This window comes from Amphiprion ocellaris, chromosome 9, assembly GCF_022539595.1.
Source record: "Amphiprion ocellaris isolate individual 3 ecotype Okinawa chromosome 9, ASM2253959v1, whole genome shotgun sequence".
Taxonomy (NCBI): Eukaryota; Metazoa; Chordata; class Actinopteri; family Pomacentridae; genus Amphiprion; species Amphiprion ocellaris.
Window position 1 is genome coordinate 7,028,591 of NC_072774.1, and position 19,490 is coordinate 7,048,080.

At 41.6% G+C, this 19,490-nt stretch overlaps 1 protein-coding gene across 3 annotated transcripts in view; it reads right to left on the bottom strand.

The window, feature by feature from the left end:
- The window catches only part of nbeal2 (neurobeachin-like 2), a 57,062-nt gene that overhangs the window by 24,508 nt on the left and 13,064 nt on the right, over positions 1-19,490 (bottom strand). For 2 of the 3 annotated variants that reach the window (XM_035950617.2, XM_023275519.3), the window contains exons 4-27: positions 18,687-18,768; positions 18,291-18,403; positions 17,974-18,056; positions 16,395-16,480; positions 15,978-16,278; positions 15,736-15,842; positions 13,888-13,974; positions 13,003-13,086; positions 12,714-12,812; positions 10,883-11,535; positions 10,670-10,802; positions 9,327-9,446; positions 8,887-9,217; positions 8,572-8,654; positions 8,383-8,475; positions 7,552-7,723; positions 5,286-5,419; positions 2,820-2,979; positions 2,395-2,497; positions 2,164-2,314; positions 1,818-1,973; positions 1,551-1,710; positions 810-898; positions 13-726 (exon numbers count right to left, since the gene is read on the bottom strand). In XM_035950617.2, coding sequence (XP_035806510.2) covers positions 13-726; positions 810-898; positions 1,551-1,710; positions 1,818-1,973; positions 2,164-2,314; positions 2,395-2,497; positions 2,820-2,979; positions 5,286-5,419; positions 7,552-7,723; positions 8,383-8,475; positions 8,572-8,654; positions 8,887-9,217; positions 9,327-9,446; positions 10,670-10,802; positions 10,883-11,535; positions 12,714-12,812; positions 13,003-13,086; positions 13,888-13,974; positions 15,736-15,842; positions 15,978-16,278; positions 16,395-16,480; positions 17,974-18,056; positions 18,291-18,403; positions 18,687-18,768 — 4,294 coding nt within the window. The remainder of the gene's footprint in view (positions 1-12; positions 727-809; positions 899-1,550; positions 1,711-1,817; positions 1,974-2,163; positions 2,315-2,394; positions 2,498-2,819; positions 2,980-5,285; positions 5,420-7,551; positions 7,724-8,382; positions 8,476-8,571; positions 8,655-8,886; positions 9,218-9,326; positions 9,447-10,669; positions 10,803-10,882; positions 11,536-12,713; positions 12,813-13,002; positions 13,087-13,887; positions 13,975-15,735; positions 15,843-15,977; positions 16,279-16,394; positions 16,481-17,973; positions 18,057-18,290; positions 18,404-18,686; positions 18,769-19,490) is intronic. The other variant, XM_023275520.3, reaches the window with a different exon arrangement.

Below are 19,490 nucleotides of genomic sequence, written 5' to 3' on the forward strand. Positions count from 1 at the left end.
TAAGGGTTATACCTGTGGGTTGGACGTATTGGAGATGGTGTCTCCAGTTGGAGGATCCGTCCCATAGCTGGTGTCGTCCAACACGTTGGACAAACTGGAGCTCTTCCTTGGTCTGAGAGGTGGAAATGGTTTGCAGTGCTCTAGAGGAGATGGTGTGTTGTTGAGACTTCCTGCAGGAGTGTGTGGTCCAGTCTCTCCAATGCCTCCCAACTCCAAGTCAAAGGGTGATGTACCAAAAGGAGAGAGTGGCTGGTAATCCCTTCCTTCTTCTTCTGGACGAGACGAGTTTATATCAACCGCATTGGAAGTGGAGGACGAGTGGCTCCCCTGATCTGCTGAATCAAAGGACTTAAAATGAAGAGAGCCTGTGAAGTTCTTCAGCGTTTCTCCTCCTCCGCTGGGAGGCGACTGGGACAAATCGGAGTAACCCTCGGAGTTGTCCCGCTGACCGCCTTCGTCGTCCTCCTCCTCGTCCTCCATGTCCTGCGAGTTTCGATAGCTCAGGAAGATGTCGTTGCGGGCGTCCTCGATGACCAGAGCCTGATCTCTGCGCAGAGGCGGCCGGTAGTTTGGTTCGATGGAGCTGTGGGTGCTGGAGTCTGCGATGCTGGCAGCGTGGGACTCGTATGACTCTTTGACGTAGAGTTTGGTGAGAACGTCCTGCCAGCCGGGCTGCTTGGCGAGCTGCTTCACGTAATCCTCATTGGAGTAGATCAGATAAAAGAGCTGAAGCAGAGAGAGAACTTGGTGAAGATACATTTTGAAACTTTACACTCAGAGCGGAGTGTTAATTATGTGAGCAGACTGACCTTGCGGCAGACGTCCAGTCGGACGGTGAGCTCAGCTCGATGGGACAAACAGACCACAGCTAGCAGGTCTCTGAAGTTCGGACTGGCATCTGTGGAGCAGCAGAAAATTTTCTTCATTTTTTTTAACTTTAAATTGAGAAAAATCCTCAGCTTTCTGTTATGTTCTGATGCCATCTTATAACTACAAAGGAGTGCATGTCAAAGGTATACATGAATTAATTCTCACCTTATTATTGGACACATGTTCCCGATTTCTACATACTATACTGATTTGCACTGACTTCAATATTTTGGCAGTTTGATACTTATTTGGAAATTATGAATTAGAAAAGCTTTAATTGTAGACTTCTTTTCATCTCTATTCTACCTACTGTTAGTGCCAAATTTCATAGTTCTTTTCAGGAAATATTCTAGGAAATTAATAGGAGATCTGGTGAACCAAATTCTAATTTTGATTGTGGTCAGAATGTGTTGTATTGTATCTGTATTTGTAAATCTTTCACCATGTTTAACTTCATTTCTCCATCTTTGCTTCTCCTGAGTTTCTTCTTTATGTTGGTCTTCTTTAAAAGCGCTGGGTAAAGTTAGTCTTTAAAAGGTGCTTTATAAATTAAGTTATTATTATTTTTATATTTTTTTATTATTATCTAAATTAAAAGTTATCTTAAAGTGTGACTGATGCTAATTCAACTATTAAGAGAAGTGATTCATTTCAAGCATTAAAAGGAGGAATCTGATTACCTGTAGCGAGGACCTGCTCGTACAAACAGCGCACAGTGGTCATTGTAACAGGAACCTCATCAAGACAACAAACTAGGCCGAGGTAGCCCAAGTCCTTCAGCTTAATGCGCTGCTTGTTGCGCTCGGACACTCGCTCGCTCTTGAGGATTTTGTACAAAACCTGCAACGCCACGGAGAAACTGTGTCAGAGCGTTGACAACACATGACAAGGAAGCTTGCAGTAAAATGCAAATATCTGCTAAGTGAGGTGCTGTTAGTCGTTCTCACCCTGAAAACTCTCTCTCTGGCTTCATCCCCGAAGCTCGGATTGAGCAGCAAACAGTAGAGCTGCTCCACGCCCCACTCTAGCAGCACGGCCTGCACCTGCTCCCGAGGAGGGCTGCTCCTCAACAGCTCGTACAGCACGTCCAGAGCCCTCACCACCTGATGGAGAGTTATGAGGACAGTACCAGGAAACGTGGATAAGGGAGGGTAATGTTTGATAAAGGTTTAAGAGGAGTTTGACAGTACAGATAAGCAGAAAACAGGATGATGTACATTCATTTTGGAGTGAAATATCACACTGAAAAGGTCATGTGATAGTGATACTAAACTCCTCAAATTAAAGTTATACCTGTTGCTCCTCTCCCACAGACACAATGTAGGTGAGAACGCTGTGCAGCTCCTCTTGTGTCGGAGATTTGAGAAAATCTTTCAGCAAAGCAAACAGAGACGTCTGAATCGTCTGCTTCTCATCAGACAGAGTGCTGCCATCTTTCTCCAAACTGCAACCAAAGGTTTAATATTAGCTGAATTCACTTTAAAGTCTTAATCTGACAGCACATTATTGCAGAGGAAGGTTTACCTGTAGTATGTCCGAATGGTGTCCAGAATGTAGGGAACCCCGTACTTTCTCTTCATGCGCTGCTTGCTTTTGTTTATCACAGATGACAGGTATTGCACGTGTCCTGTGGAATAAAAAACGAGCACTTTTGTCATCTCCCCTCACGCTGACATTTACAAAATGCCAAACCAATATTCAAGGTTGTGGCAAAGAAGTGTGGTAATTTACAAAACAGGGCTACTGAAGTGGTGCTCGGGGCACAGATTCACATTTAATCCTCTCCACAGCCTGAACTTGAAACATTAATGTATTCTATCTATTGTGCCTCACGCCTCCTCACGCTGCTTTCAGTACATGCACATAAAAGGGACACAAATAGCTTCGGCAGACATGAAAAGGTTAACAGGTGCGTTACTCAGCAGCACAACGGCCTGCGTGTGCCTTACCCAGACAAACAGCGAAATGGCTTTTAGTCCAGATGCGGAAATTGAAGAGCAGGTGCTGGTAGAGCTGCTGTAGAAGTGGACTGTTGCCCTCATTGAAAACCTGCTCCAGCAGCAGCTGACATGCCATTAAAACATTCATGTCCATCATACTGCCGGGAACCTGCAGCGGACACAAGCAGACAGTGAGTGTGTTTGTATTAAAGTACAGTCATGTTTCAATTTATGTGGATTTACCTGTCTGCAAGAGTTTGTGTAGAGTCTGTTTTTAGCAACACTTAAAGCAGAGTGCAACTATTTTGCTCAGATATGTGACTAAACAATTTCGCTGTGGTACCAGTGCACCTGATATTCAGCAGGTCTGTCTGTGTGTCTTTGGGAGACCCAACCAGGTACAAAAATCTGGCATCAGAACATTTTATTTTGGCCGTTTCAAATTCATTTTTGGTCGCACCTGTCTGAGTTGCTGAGCTGCAGTAACGGAGTGGAGACTAGAGGCTTCTCTGTGCACAGCTGTCTAGAAGCATGTATGATTCACGTGAGGTGTTCAGGGAGCATCAGTAAACTGCAACGTCTACCAAGAGTCTGTATGTTAGGTATTTAGGGAACATGTGTAACTTGAAGCTTCAAAAAGCAAACTGGATTTCACTTTCTGCCCCTAAACTGCATGAGTCTCTGAATGCACATTGGCCATAAATTCCTGAAGTGACATATGATAAGATCAAAAATTATTGGGTTATTGGGTTAAAGAATGGCTGGGAAAAAGCTGTTGTTGGAGCATCGACTTTCTGGATTGAAACGGTAATGAAGTAAGAAATTCGTCATATTCTGTGGCAGCATTTCCCTCCTCTCTGGCATTTCAACAGCAGGCAGAGGCAAACCAAAGCATTACCGGGACTGAAATGCTTTTTAATAAAATTTCACACTGCTTATAAAGTGCTACTCTTCACTAACTGTTTTAGATCATCCTAATGAAAACAAAACAAAAACATTTATCTGCAACTTTATTCCAGTTACAGTCATTTACAAAATGTGTAAAGAACTCACCAATATGTGTGGGAACTGGCAAAAAAGGTAACACTTAGAATGAATTATTCAGTACCAAACATCACTGCGAAAAATTCTGGATGCATCTAAATTATGTGCTGGTGCATCTAAAAAAAACAAGTTAAATGCACAAGTGCAAATTTGATCCCTTCAAAGGCTGAGATTTTGGATTAAAATGAGGATTTATGCAGTGTAAGTGTTTGTGTCCTACATATGTATGTATGCCTCAGTCTTTACTAAAGCGAAACCTGGAAACCCCATGTGATTATTAGGACATACAGTAGTTTCCTTACAGGATGCTCCACCTCAGCATCTTATATTTCAACATATCCTGCCAGCCTGCAACTATGTCTGTGCTGCACCAGTTCAACATCTGACTGGCTGCAAACACTGAGGACCCACAGCTGTGAACACCGTGTGACGAGCTGAGTGCATTAAAACCTATTTGACTCAGGTGTGCAGGACAGGTGGCTTTAGCTTATTGAGGGAAGGGATCACAAAATGTAACAGTATCTTGTTTTTCATGTCAAATCTCCTGAAATGTCCACTTTCAGGTGAAATCAATCAATTAATTACTGGAAAAGTAAAGCTAGTCACCTGGTCTGAATCAGGCTGAAATATAGTTGTAATGTTACTAAAGCTGCAGCTAGAAAGTGAACAGTTTTTCTTAAGTTTATCACTATGTTATGAATCTGCAGAGCACATCATTATTACTGATAACTACTAAACAACTATTACAGTTATTCTGCAATGTTGAACACTGAATATTGCCTCAAAAATTTGTATTCTTTATTTCAAGACAGTGGAAATGTGTCTTTGGTGTGGCTCTGTATTAAATACACCAAATGCTACCAACATTGCTATGTACGTGCTGTACTTCGTCCTTAACCCCCCAGTAATGTTTTCATATTCACAATTTACCAGCAGCTAAAAGCTAACAAGATCCCACAAGACCCACAAAGCCCCTGAGAAGCTGGAAATTATCATCAAAAAATACAAAATAGAACTAAAAATAATCTGCAAAGCAATTTAAAACCCACAGCTGAGAACAAGAGTAACAACAACGCATCCCATCTGCCTCTGCCTCCATTATCTTTTACATGATTTGTCATTTTAGATTCTATTTCGGTCTACATATAATTTTCCCGGACTTCAACACATTTTCAAACAGCAGATTTCATAGCTGGCCCCCTTTGTTCTCATTCACAGAGACCACGCAACCGAACAGACAGCATAAATTTCCCCACACAAGCATTTGATAGTGTCATATTGAAAGAACCGCTGCTGTTTCAACAACACGAGAGCCATTCATTACACGGCAATTATACTGCAGCCATATGATGGAAAAGGTCAGATATTCACTTTCAGATGCTAATCAGCTCTTGCAGTTAGTTCCCACTCTGTGACGTCCGGCACACTTACTTTGCTGAGCATTGCTCCCATGATGCTCGGCCCGTGGCACTGCAGGAGGCTCTCCTGATTGACAGAATGATGACGAATCAGGTTTTTCACCATCAGCAGGAAGGCAGCGATGCTGTTTCTCTCTAGTCTGCTCTCTGAGAGAGAAAAAAATAGGGCAAAAGAAGTTTTAAGATTTCCTGTGTTAGCCACAGTCATATTTGTGAGTTACAAAGCACATATATTGACATTATCGTGTCTCAGGATGAGTCATATGTCTGATTATTTGTTACACATTTGTTGGGCTGTTAGCTCCATTTATCTCATTTTTGTTGATGCTAGAATTTACGCAGGTGTACTGAGCCACACTTTCTGACATGTACCCTTTTAGCGTTGATTTCACAATCTTTACTATGTTAGCCTCGCAGTTCCTGTTTGTGATTGTATCATGCACTCTGTGTGGACTCTATGTACTACTAGAACAACAAAACTACCTCCAAAGTCATTTAACACTTAGTGCAGGATTAAATTTGAACAAAAACAGTCAAGAAAAACAACACAAAAGGGAAGAGAATATGTGACATTTGTGACATTTAAACATATAAAATCAACAAACAGACTTTGTTTTCTGACCAATGTGTTTGTAGATAAGCACATAAGTTTGGCTGATTTGCTCAGGATTGAAGATACCCAACTCCATCTGAATTTAGCACATGTAAGTGGTATTTCATGCTCACCATACTGAAACAGTACATATAGACATCTTAAACAGAGCCATATTTTTCCAGAAACACAACCCTACTCTCTGTATAATCCACAGAACACACCATGAACCATTTTTATAGGGATGATTTTCAAGAAAGTAGTCAAGCATGTTTTAGGAATGAGTCTTTAGTGATGCAGATAGTAAAAGGTTTAATGAAATCCACATTTTTTTTGTAATTGTACGAAGGTATCTGAAAACATGGGCAGAAAAACTCCAAACTATGTAGATATTACTGGGGATAAATGACAAAAACTGACTGTTTTATATGCAGACTACTTTACTTGCCAGTTACACATAATCGTACTTGTTCAATGACAGGCCTTTTTAACTTTACCAAATGATCATTGGCAAGACATTTACTTCATCTGAATGAAAACTAAACTGAGGTAATCATATCTGGCTTTACTTATAACTTTAGTAATGTCTGGACGTGTGCACAACTCAGTGGAGAATGTTGCTGTCTTCCTGGACTCCTATTTAAATTTGAATAAGCAAATCAGCAGCATTGCAAGCTTTTCTCAGATCACGACCATCGTCAAACTGAAACTGATTTTATCTTACAAGAACCTGGAAACTCATCTATGCTTCTATTAGCTTGCGGCTGGACTACTGACTGTTATTACTACTTGTTTTAAAACCCCTTAATGGTTTAGCTCCACAACACACTGCAGGTATGTTACCTCTGTTTTCTGACACTTGCGGTCAACACTTAGAAATCTAAATTAGACTCTAATCTCTTTTCCTTTGCTGTTAGTTCTTCCTCAAGCTGTCCTTGACACGTCCAATCTTAGTTTCTTTCTGTCGTCCTGCTGTTTTGTACCAGTTGGTTGCTTGGTTTTATTATGTTTTCTCTTTGCTTTCATAGCTTTACCTCTATTTTAATCCTGCCAATATGCTTTACTTTGGCCAGCCTGTTCATATGGTCGCCTTCACATGTGTTTATACTCAGCTTTTATGTGATTCTTGTCATTTCTGACATGCATTCATATGTACTATTGCATCTTATTAACTTTGTCTGCTTTGCTACTCCTATAGTTTGGTTTTGTATCGGTGCTGCTGGTAATTCTGGCTCTGGAGCTCATGTGTAGTGATTGACCGCACCAATTTTTCAAGTTTTTATATTCTCTTTGCTTGTGGTCTGTGTATATCTGCTATTCTTCCCTCTCCACCCTCACCCAAACCAGTTGAGGCAGATGTCTGCCCTTCCTGAGCCTGGCTCTGCTCAAAGTTTCTTCCTGTTAAAAGGCAGTTGTTCCTCGCTATCTTCATTAATATGTTGCTCATAGGGAATGCATTTGTTGGGTTTTCAATACATAACCTTAATTGTTAAATTAGTCTGGTAATTAGTTAGAGCTTATCATATTTTAGTCTCTAAACTTGTCAGGTAAATTGGAAAAGCAACCTTATCTACTGGAAAGTAGCAGCAACTTGACTTGATTTTCATTAATAACATACCATCATTGCACGTAATGCACAGTGCAGTGAAGAAAATCATATGAAGATGTAAACTAGAGACAGACTGACCTGCAGATTTGTTCAGTGGCAGCAGCATGGCAGCAGGGCCTCTGGAGGAAGTGAGCTCTGGTCCCAGCAAGTCTGAGGTCTCCTGTCCGCCGTTGTAAACCTGCTCGGCCTCACATACCTGCTCAAGCAGCGGCAGCAAAACCCCTATGCCTCCGACCACATTTACAACATCCTGCAGGAGAAAAGAAATCATTCATACAAACAATATTTTTTGCAGAAATTGAATTAACAAAAAAGGCCTACCCAAAGCAAAGCAACAAAAAGAGAACACTAAGACCATGGAGAAGAAAAAAGGTGCAAAACGACATAAATCAGTAGCAGTACAGTTTAATCACAGCAGAGTATGAAGGTGACATTGATTTAATATGAGGACACTTTCCACTTTGGTGGTGCCATCTATAAATGTCATCTCCCCAACCACTTTTGCACCCCATATGATCACACTTCCATAACTGTGGGTCACTGTCAGGACTATAAAGTCTTTATGGTAGTCCTGACCAGGTTCATACCAAACAAACAGATTTATCTTGGTTGCATCTGACTAATCAATTTGCTCCCAATATTCATCAGGCTTGAAATTAACAAAGAAAGTTTATAAGCATGAAAGCACAAAAAAGAGAAAGCTAAGACTACAATAAAGGAAAAACAAAGAGTAAAAACTACATCAATCAGTTGCACTGCAGTGCATTTACAGTACAGTATGAAGTTGATACAAATATACTATGATGACACTTTACAGTTTGGTCACAGTAATGATGAGTTAATAATGCAAACTACACAAAAACAGGCATCACAGCACACAGTGAAAATTCAAAATGTTGGATATCTAACCTTGATGTCCCAGTTCACGACTCTGTGTCCTGTAAGTCTGCCATCATACTGGTGATTTGGAGCCAAGTCCAAACATATCTGACTCTTAAAGGCCTAAAGAAAACAAGAATAGTTGTAGTAGTTTTCATAATTTACATATTAAAAGCAGTGTAATCCAATATGTTAGTTTTCGTGATGTCAGGGAATCACCTGTGGAGTGTAGTACAGCAGCAGCTTGCTATTGAGATCAGATAACTCTCCATCCGCTTTGAATAAGGACACGTGATTAGGGCCTGTTATGGAGAGCAGAAAGTATGCAAACATTACTTGATGTACAAACAAAATACTCCTGTTTTCAGTGTACGCATAAGTAATCTTTGACTCATTTTTGCACTATGATTTTCTTTACTACGGGTTTCTCAGACATTTCATTGTCTGGTGCATTCTGTATTAACTCAGTCCTGAAATGCCTTGAAGTTTAAGATGCATAATGCAACATTAGGACTTTAGCAGAGTGTGACCAACCAGCAGCATGCAGGTTTTTTGTCTGGGCAGGCTGCAGAGCCTCGTGGCAGATGAAGGCGGTGGCCAGGAGCCCGTCCAGAGATGTGGGTGTTCCCCACTCTGTGTCCTGGAGTCCGGCTGGAATGGTGTGAACCGGGGCGTCGCCCGAAGACCCCCAACGGCCTCCTGCAAAGGTGGCTGGGAAAGACTGGGAACGGATGAGGGAGGGGGCATGGGACGGGAAGGCGAACTCAGGTGTTGGACTGGTGGAGAAGGATGTGGGCAGGTTGGGCGAGGTGGTGGTGGTAGTGGTGCGGTGGCCTGCAGAGCCGATGCAGCAGGAGGTAAAAGGCTGGGAGGATCAGGTTCAGAAACAGGAAGTTAGACTGATAAACAGGAACTCTTCAGTAGTAATAGAATACGCATGTGGTCAGAATACGTTAGATACTAGTTTCAGTTACCTCACTGAAAGATGGAAAACGAAGCTGAGCAGTTTTACGCTGCTCTCCATCGATGTAGATGGTGACCAGGTTCTGACCAAAAGGACGACGGCCTGGGATGTGGACTATAGCCACTGAATGCTAGTTTAAGAATGACATTAAAGAGCACACAGTTTAACTGGTTATAAGTTTAAATTTCACACCTCTTTGTTCATTCAGGTGGTGCATTTTTCAATTTATTATAATACGCAAGACATGGTCAGGTCATAGCTTTCCCTTCTTTCTTCCTTAGGAACTCCTCAGCCTTGCAACCAGTCTGTTGGTATATTCACAGGTATTCATTGTGCTATCAATAAATGTCATCTCCTAACACCTTTTACACTCACGCAGCCTGATATCCTCACACTCCACCACTGTGCATCACTCTCAGGACTATCCAGTCATTATGATAGTTGTGGCCAGGTTTACATCCACAAACAAATGTATCTTGCTCAAATCTGATCAGACAATGTGCCCACATCTTTATGAAGCTTCTATTCATTAGATTTTACAAAGTTTCGTCTTGCAGTTGTGTGTCAAAGAGCAAGCAAAGGCTATTTTTCTTGGCCGTCATCAATAGACGTCACAGATGTCTGGCTGTGACAAAAATTCTGACTTCTACTGATGACTATGCCAAGTTTGAAGTAATTGCCTGTTTGTTTTTCCGATCTAGATTGTGCAAGTATTGTACTGTCTGTGGAGTCACTTTAGGTGGACGAGCACTGTAGCTCTGACTAGTGCTACAGTGGCTTCTTCTATACCTCCTGATTACTGTTGCAACTGATTTTAAGTTTGTTAACGATCTTCCTTAATATTTATTCCATCACCGGGAAGCCTCATAATTAGATTTTTCAGTTCCTCTTTCAATACTGTTTGGAGCCATGATGCAGATGTGCCGATAGACACAGCTCATAGGTCCAAAATTTGGAAGATTCTTTTGTTCACGGCTCATTTTCAAGAACTTTATTTATCACGAGCACAATTATACATAGTATAATGCGCAGTGAAATGCATTGTGCACCTGTTCCAAACCGAAACAATAAGAATAAATTATAATAATAAATAATTTTTACAGTATTAGTATGTTTATACAAGCAGGCTAACTGGAAATCACAGGTGTATGGCATTTAGCTTCTACTTCTGGATCTGTAGTTTGATTACAGTCTTTTTAAGGTATTGACTTTTAATTGTTCATATTAGGAAATACAGTTCAACTCTGAAACAACACAATTTTCAGAAATGATGCAATTCTGAATCATGAGCCATTCAAGAGATACTACACAGGGGTGTAGTCATTTGTGTTGTGCATATCCGTCTACACTCACCCAGCATGAGTCAGCTAGTGGGTACTCTGGCAGAGCCACAGCCATGTAGTCTTTCTTGGTGCAAACAGCCACCACCAGCACACCCTCCATGGTGAAGAAGGCTTCCAGTCCAGTTCCGCTTGCTGTGAAGAAACTGTACAGAGGACAATACGTCTCTGTCAAAGATTTGCATCATACAGCCATGAATGAAACCTCAGAAATGTGCCACATTACCTGTAAAGTTGCTTTCTTCGTGGTCCTTTTCCTAAGTCATGCTGAGCCCCCATGCCAGTGCTGACAGAAGGTTTACGGTTGTTGAAGTCTGAGTGACAAGAGGGGAACTCCATGTTGAGACAGAGCCAAGCGTGAAAGGCAAATCCACTACCTGGCCAGCGTTGAATTGTGGGCACCATGATTCCTGCCATGGGGGGCGTAAGATCAAAATATTGCAAGGCACTGTCCTGGCCTTCTCTGGCAGCCATGGCTGAGAGCACTCGTATGATGCGAGTGCAGTAGGGGTGCACCCTCCCGACCACTGCACCGTTGTCCTGATCCACCCTGAGGAGTCTGAGGAGACTCTTCAGCTCCTCTGGTTTCAAACACAAGGAGCCTAAGTCCTGCAGGAGGCCCAGCAGGGCGTCTACACACTGCCTGTCCAGGTTCTGGGGCTGAGAGAGAACCTGCAGCAAAGCTCCCACCATGCCAGCTTCCACCGCCACGGTGCGACAGGCCAAAGAGCCCCCACATACAGTAGCCAGCCACTGGGCCACCAGCAGCTGCAGGTCCCTCTGACCCGACAGGTCAGGAAGCCACTGCAGGAGCAGCAGCAAAGGCTGGTCGTTACTGATGCCAAGGTGATGAGCGTGAGCATGTTCACCTTCCACTGCCTAGAGAGAAGACAGAAAGTAAATATAAACGATAACAAAAAGTCAAATGATTCATTTTTTAGTGTTGACCCTTTAATGCTAAAATCCACTGGTGGGTTGCAAAACCATGTTATTTTTGAAAAACTAGTACAAATTAGATCCTTTATTAAAGCAAGAAACTGTAAATACAGACAAGAATTTTTTAATTTTCACCTTTCAAGTGATGGTCCTTGAACTACTCATGTGTACCTTTTGGTTCTATCAGCAAAAACAACCAAATCACTTTATACTAAATGTTTCATTTAAAAAAAAAAAATGCCAAAAAGAAACAGTTTGCTGTAACCTTATTCTGTAAATAACAAAGAAACAAAAAAACTCCACAAAATTCTGCATTCCCAGCACAACAGTGAAGCCACTGGTGAATAAGCTGTGGCCAACAAATACGGGACAAAAAAAATCAAGGACTTTTAGCTGAACTGAACTGATTGCAGGCTTATTTACAAAAAGCAGATAGCAGACAAGGAGGGAAACAAGTTAAATATGTAACTAACTAAATATCTATATGTATGTAGAGCCACTGTTGTCTATTTCCACTGTTGGTAACACCTGTGGGAAGAATGTTGGACATGTTGATTCCAGGTATTTTCAATGTTTGAAAATGACTAATAAAAGAAATGTAACTTTTTTCATTAGTTACAGCATTCAGACAAAAGGAACTCTTCACATATCCATTTCATGAGACAAATAGAAGAGGAATTAACATTTCCAAAACTTTCTCAAAGGATTCCTGCACGCTGTCTAACTTGCAAAAATACATTCATTGGCAATGCTTCAGTGCTTGACTGTCATCAAGCAAGTTTTGCAAGTTAGACAGTGCACGGGAATCTTTTTGAAACTTTTGGAAATGATTTCTAGCATTCTAACTTTGTTACACTGCACAGACGAGATTTTTGAGTCCTCTCTACTTCTAGCCATGGCTGTGCTGTTTCCATAGAGGTGCAGGACGTTATATTGTCGCAAAAAATGAGCCCACAGTGAGTGAAAATGTGGCAAAAAAAATCGCACAAAATCTGCTCGGGGTTCGGAGGGTTAATTAGCACTATCACAACTGGAATTGGAACAAGGTCATCAATAAAAGCAATTTGGTTTTTTTTCTTTCTCTGCACTCAGTGGGGATAATGAGGAAATGTGAGTTTCACCATGTTCATCAGCTCCTGCAGCAGCCTTTTGGTGGGTTGACCTTGACTCCTCAGCACATCAAACAGTTGGGGGTAGCCAATCCTCTCCTTGAAAACCTCCTGAGGCAGAAGAGGGGAGAAGACAGAAATAGGCTGGTGAAAGCTGCTCTACAGGGGATAACATGCTGGCACACTTCCATACATCGGAAGGAAACATAATGAGCTTTCCCACATGAATGCAGAACAACTTCCCACATCTGCCACTCATTTTTGTAGACATTGTGGTGTTACATTCTGACCGGAGCCTTACCTTAGCAGAGGGTGAGTTGCTCATTATAGCTGTGAGGACTCCCAAGGCGTAAACTGTAATACTGTCAGATCCTTTCTCCCAAACCTACATCAAAAATAAGGAGGTGTAGCTGACTGTGGCATTGCAAAACTCATCATGAGTCGACACATTTCAGAGATATTTCCAATGCACGTGACCCACAGTGAGAAACCTTTCACCAAATAAAAGAATGAGGAATTTTCACTCTGTTTTCTGTAAAGAGCAAGAGGAAGTGCAGCACTGTACTTTTATTTTCACACCACAACCATTGGAGCAGACTGGTAAGTGAACTGCTGTTCCAGTCACCAAACAATCGCCCTTTTGTTAATTTCTGATAGGACCCAGCATGCAAAAACCAAAGCCAACCATCAAAAAAAAGCACAGAGGCAATCCCCCACTATTGCTGGAAATTAGGCAACATCAAACTCCAGGACATGAGCCGGGTCTTTTATGCAAGCACCACTAGTCACACGACAGAGCAGCGAAACATACAAGGAAAAGATGGGAAAAACAACCATTTCATGCACTATGAAAAACACAGCATGCTCTTGTTGCCTAGCGTTGTCAGCAGGGAATTCAGCCTGCAATTATGACATTTATAAAAGGAAACATTTGGCCATAATAACAGTAACATCAGCTGCGAGTGGACAGTCAAGATGGGCTGATACTACAAATAAAAAAACAAGGGAACTTCAAAAGGTGATTATCATGTCTAGCCATGCTACCTGCTTTATTTACAAATGAGTGTAAGCCAGACATCCTGCCCAAAGCTTCCTGTTTAAAGAGCTCAGTGCAGTGAACAAGGAGAGACGGGGCTGAGTTTCCTGCTGACAGACCAATAGCAACATTGAATTGGGGGGGAAGTACCTGGTCCACTTCGACCTCAGTGAGTAAACGTGCAGTGAGGTCACACACAACCTCACGCTCCGGCCTACGCCTGTCGCTCTGAAAGAGCTGCACAGGACATACAAACACATGCAGGCACATACAGCACAAAAAAGACAGACGATTAGATAAAAAAAAACATGAAAAGTCATCTGAGAGGAGACAGGTTTGATCCTGGTCTCTCTGCAGCTGCAGGGTGACACATTTATTGAAGCCATGTGGGGAAACATACAGCAAACAACAGAGGTGAGTACATCTCTGTGCAAAACCACCTTAATGTCAAATATTCCAAAAGTCTCTTAATGATTGTGTTATTTCTAAATTGAATGGCCGATTATTTCCTCTTATGAGCAATCAAAAATGTATACTTTAGAAAGGTTATGTTGAAAAAACAGGCCCCAAAGTAGAAACTCAATGCAGCAACAGTGAATGCATCTGTGACCACTGAAACTAAATCAAATGCACCTCTGATTTCCAATCAGCCTAACTGCATTATCAAGGTTACTAAATGAGCTGCAAACCTTGATTTTTCTCAGTTTTAGACCTATGGGCTGTGTTTATCTACATGTCTGAATCACGGTGCCACAAAAAAAATTGCCAGAGGAAAAATCTTATTGTGCGACTTCACAAAGATAATCAGGAGGTACAGAACAAGTCATGGTACCACCAATCAGAGCTGCAGTGGTCGGCCTACTAAAATCACACCACAGACAGTGCGCTACTTGCGTAATCAAGCTGCGAAAAACAGACATGCAGGTGCTTCCGACTCTGCACAGGGGTTATCAGAGGAAATCTGAGTTTTTGTGACAGCTGAGACAGCGCAAAAGACATTGCATAATGTTAACCTCTAAGATGAGCATCAAAGAAAAAACCCTTGCTTGCTCTTTGGCAAAAAACTTAACTTTGCTAAAGAACATAAAAAGAAGTCTGATGAATATTGCAACCACACTCTTTGGTCAGATGCGACCAAGATAGATGTGTTGCTGAGATGGGGGCCAGTTTGCTTGGTGTGAACCTGACCATGATTACCACAGTGAATGCATAATCCTGACAGTGAAGCACGGAGGTGGGAGTGTGATGATATGGAGCTGCATGAGTAGAAAAGGTGCTGGAGAGATGACATGTATAGATGCACTATGAATGCTTATCCCAAAAGGAGGAATATTCCAGCATTGAGAACCATCCAAAGCACAAATTCACACAAGAAATTCCAAAGAACAAAGTCAAAACTGACCTGCACAAGTATGTTCCCTGATTTGAAACCGACAGAACAACTTCGAGGTATTTTGAAGCGACAGGTAGAGCAACATAACCCCTTTAGCAAAGAGCAGCTGGAAAAAGTACTCTGAAGTTGGCAGAACGTCCTCCATGTCGAGCACAAAAATAAAATAACATACAAAGTATTGAAAAACTAGAAGACCTGAACATCAGTGCTGAAAGGTGTAGTAACTTCAGTTGCATTGAGTTCTTACTGTGGGGTCCTGTATTTTGAAATACACTAAATCTAAACTGCTGGGTTTTTCATTCTACATAAGAGCAAATACACTACTGTGATACAGTTTTAAAGTATTTGACATTTAAGTGATATTGCACAGGCTTGTACTCACTCCTGTAGTGCGCTGTAAGCTAGGAGCACATACGTATTTGTGATATTTCACTAAACAAAAATAGGTTCGACTGTGGACGTGACATTCAGGCAAATAAAAGAGGAAATAAGACATGACATAAATAAAAACGGTGACAGACTGGCAGGCAGGCTAGTTGATGAAAAGAAAGACATAAAGAAGTGACTGAGCAGACAGGCACATTTTTGACAGACAGGAGGCTGACCTTGCTGTTCTGAATGAGTCTGAGGATGTGCTCGAAGCAGTTGTTGTTGAGGAACACTGCTTGCAGGACTGGTCTGTCAGAGCACTGCAGGATCTCCGGAACAGCAGCTAAAATTGACAGCGAGGAGGATGTTGACTCGTGTTATTTATCAGACACTAGGACAATTGATTTTTGGTTTCCATACTGAGTGAAAGGGATAAAAAAAGGGATGGTTTACACTGAGCTGGACCTAGTGCTCTTACTTAGCATTTGGCTCTGGAGGGAGATCAGGCTGTCCTCCCAGCTCTGTCTGTCCTGCTGCTCGCTAGGAGGTCGGTTCCAGTTGAGGAGCTGGAAGTAGCTCTCCAGTATCGTCTTGATCTCCACCTGCCGCTCCACCGGGCTGCTGGAGTGCAGGAGGTGGATCATGGCTGTCAGACACTGCAGAGTCTGCCGGGGGAGCCTGGTGTCTTTGGGTTCAGAGGAGGTCCGGCAGCACCAAACTCGCAGAACAGAAAACAGGTCCTCAACAGAGTGAGGGCTGATGGAGAGCAGGCCATTTTTCTGAAACACAAAGAGTCTCACAGTGACTCCCCTGAAATCCGTTTTAATTTGCACCTCTAGCGTTTTCTCACACTGCAGAATAATCACAGATAAACAAGTGAGACGGGGTAGCAGACCTTTCCTCCGCTGATGATAGCACCCTGGAGATGAACCAATCGGAGCGTGAGGAGCTCTGGGATCTGCTCGCTTTCCTGGAGACTTTCTGTGTCGGGAAAGTCAAGCAAAGAGAGAATGTCATGTAAGAAAAGCTACCACTTAACCCTCTGACCCCAAAAACATTGGAATGTTTGAAAAACATGTTGTCTTTAAAATATTCTCCAAAATGACACCATTTATCAGAGCCAGAAACTATAAAATCATAAAGAAATAATCAGATTTTTAACTTCTTGACAGTCCTTGAACCACTCGCCTACTTCACACTTAAAATCATGATATTTCATCAAAATCATTTTATTCTACATGTCTCATTAAAAAATTTGCCAATAATAAACCACTTAAATGAAGCAGATTCTGTAAAAAACTAAAAATTTTGCACTCTTTGGCACAACCTTGAAGCCAACTGTGACTCAGCTGCAACCGACAGTCAGGTGAAAAAAATTCTAGGAATTTTAGCTGAACTGGGTTGAACTGCAGGTTGAGAGAGCACAAATACGGGACAATTATCTACACAAAATAAAAATGTAAGCAATACAATATTTATAGTATGTAGAGTCTTTTCCCACTTGTTTAAATAAATGCAGCATGGCTCAAAAATAGTTGCAAGTTCTCTACAAATTGTTGGAAGATACATTCAGCATGGTGAAATAGCTCTCTTGAGTTGTGAAAAAGTCTGAGTTTAAAGACGTTGTAGAAATATAAATAGTAAAATATCTTTTTCCAGTGATGATAACATCTGGGTTATACTGCACAGAACATACTTTGAGTTTACTCTCCTTCTAATCATGGTTGTGCTGTTTCCATAGAGGTGCAGGACTTTATACTGCAGTGAAAAATGAGCTCACAGTGAGTAAAAATGTGACAGGAGCAAAAAACCACCAGAGGGTGAAACCGCATGTCAGAAAAGCACATTGCTGTCGTAATACAATTCAAATAAAATGAAGCGCTTTGTTTCTAAACTCTCTAAATAGTTTCTTTCTCTTCTGCAAATGCATGCTGGAACTGTCTTCATTCTTGCGTCGCTATAAAAGGATAAGCGCGTATAGTAAATTATAGAAAAACAAAACAAAATGCACATGCTGCAGAGCCTCAGCACATTTCCTCTGCAATTTCTGTCGCTCAGTTACGTCAAACAGAAAATCCTAAGCCTTTCTAAGTGGCCTAGGTGTTGCACAATTAGCCCCTAACATTTCCCATTAAAACTTGCTATTGCGGCATAATCCTCCTAAAATTTGGACATACTGAAACTTGCTCGGGCTGAGATTTCCCACATGGCTTATAGATTAGCACTCGCCGATCAAATGAGATTCTATAATTAAAAAAAGCTTGGACTGGTGATGGAGGCTTTATAACTGGACGCTGAATAATTGAGTTTTCAAACCAAGAAGCATACAAGGGCCTGGACTTGGCCATTTATTTTTCTACACTTTCACACAGAGAGTGATTTAGTGGTGGAAATTGAAGTGTTTGGGCCGCGGCAGGAACAGTTTGATTGTGGTGGTATGTGAGGTCTGACAGCTGGAAATGGGAGCAGCTTACCATGGAAGAGAGCAGGCAGCTCTTCTGGCAAGGCCAAAGGGGAGAACTTGTACTTGTTCCTCTCTAGCAAGCTCACCTCCTCCCTGCAAAACACAAACAGTCGCGTCACCACACTCGCATCACGCCTTGCGGGTCTGCTAATGCCGCTGCTAATAAAGAGCTTTGACTTCCAGGCAACAAAACGGGGTGTTACACATGACAAAAGGTTGGGCAAGACCTTTAACGCATATTACGGGCTTCTGGTCTTTGTGTGGCTAAATTCCACCTCCCACACATTCACACAGGCGATCTGTAAGGGTGAAGCAACACAAACTCACCCTGCCAGGCGTCTCCTCCACGTCTGATAAGGGTCGAATAGACTCTCACAGAGCACGAGTCCATACTGCACAACCGACTGCAGGGAAGACTTTTCCCCTTGACCCTTCTTTAACTGCGCAGAACAAAGAAAATGTTTGGACACGCATTCACCTCCAGAAAACAATATGCCTGCTTTAACATCCTTTAAATATGCAAAAAAGATTCCAGCACGTTGAATAGAAGGTCAGTTACACACCCACTTCTCTTTTCAGTGTGAACTAGTTCTGTAAGTTGTCACATGCGGCAAACAAGTTCACTTCTGTGTAGGTCTCCCTGCTTCTATATCACACTTCTGCATTGTTTTATGAAATGGCACACTGAAATCTGCTTAAATCCTGCTTTTGTGCTGGCCGTACCTGGTCCAAGCAGAAATTCAGAAGCTTGATAGTTTCGAAAACGAAACTCGGGGTCTTCTCCGGGTCGATGTTCTCCATATTCCTAGAGGAAAACACAGTTAGGTGTTAAGTAAGTTTTACGGATTCTTACCCAACGTGGCCATGTTAGGTGTAAAAGTGTTGAGTTGTAGCCACTTTTGCACAATCTGCACTGCAATTCCTGGAAAATATGACCTATCAGGTTCCCCTTTTTGTTAGAAAATCAGTAAGAGATAAGATAAAACCTCATCTTACATTACATCAATATAGGTAACATTGAGTCTTTGAGTCTATCAACCTAACAGCAAGTCTATCAAATTATCATTTTGACTTGTAGTTCAGTTCTAAATAGTTGCCTGCTGTTTATTATCATCAGAATCAGTTTCATTGCCAAACAGGTTTTTATAGTTTTCCCATTTGACATGGTGGAAGGTGGATGCTTTTAAAAAGCAAGTGTTAAAAGTCAGATAAACAGCAGTGTAGCAAATCCTAGGGATTATAAGAGATAAAATCCATTAGATTTCACTGCTTACAATAGAATATTTACTTTTTAGTACTTATGAACAATAAAATCTATAAAATTATTTTAGTTATAATTCCAGGATTTGCTACACTGCTGTTTATTTGACTTGAAACACTTGCTTTTAAAAAAAATCTCACCATGTCGAATGGGAAAATTGTGAAAACCTACTTTGCAATAAAACTGATTCTGATTATAATAAACTACTGGAAATAACCTCAATTTGACAGACTACTGGGTGTTCTGACATATCTTTTTAACAGTAC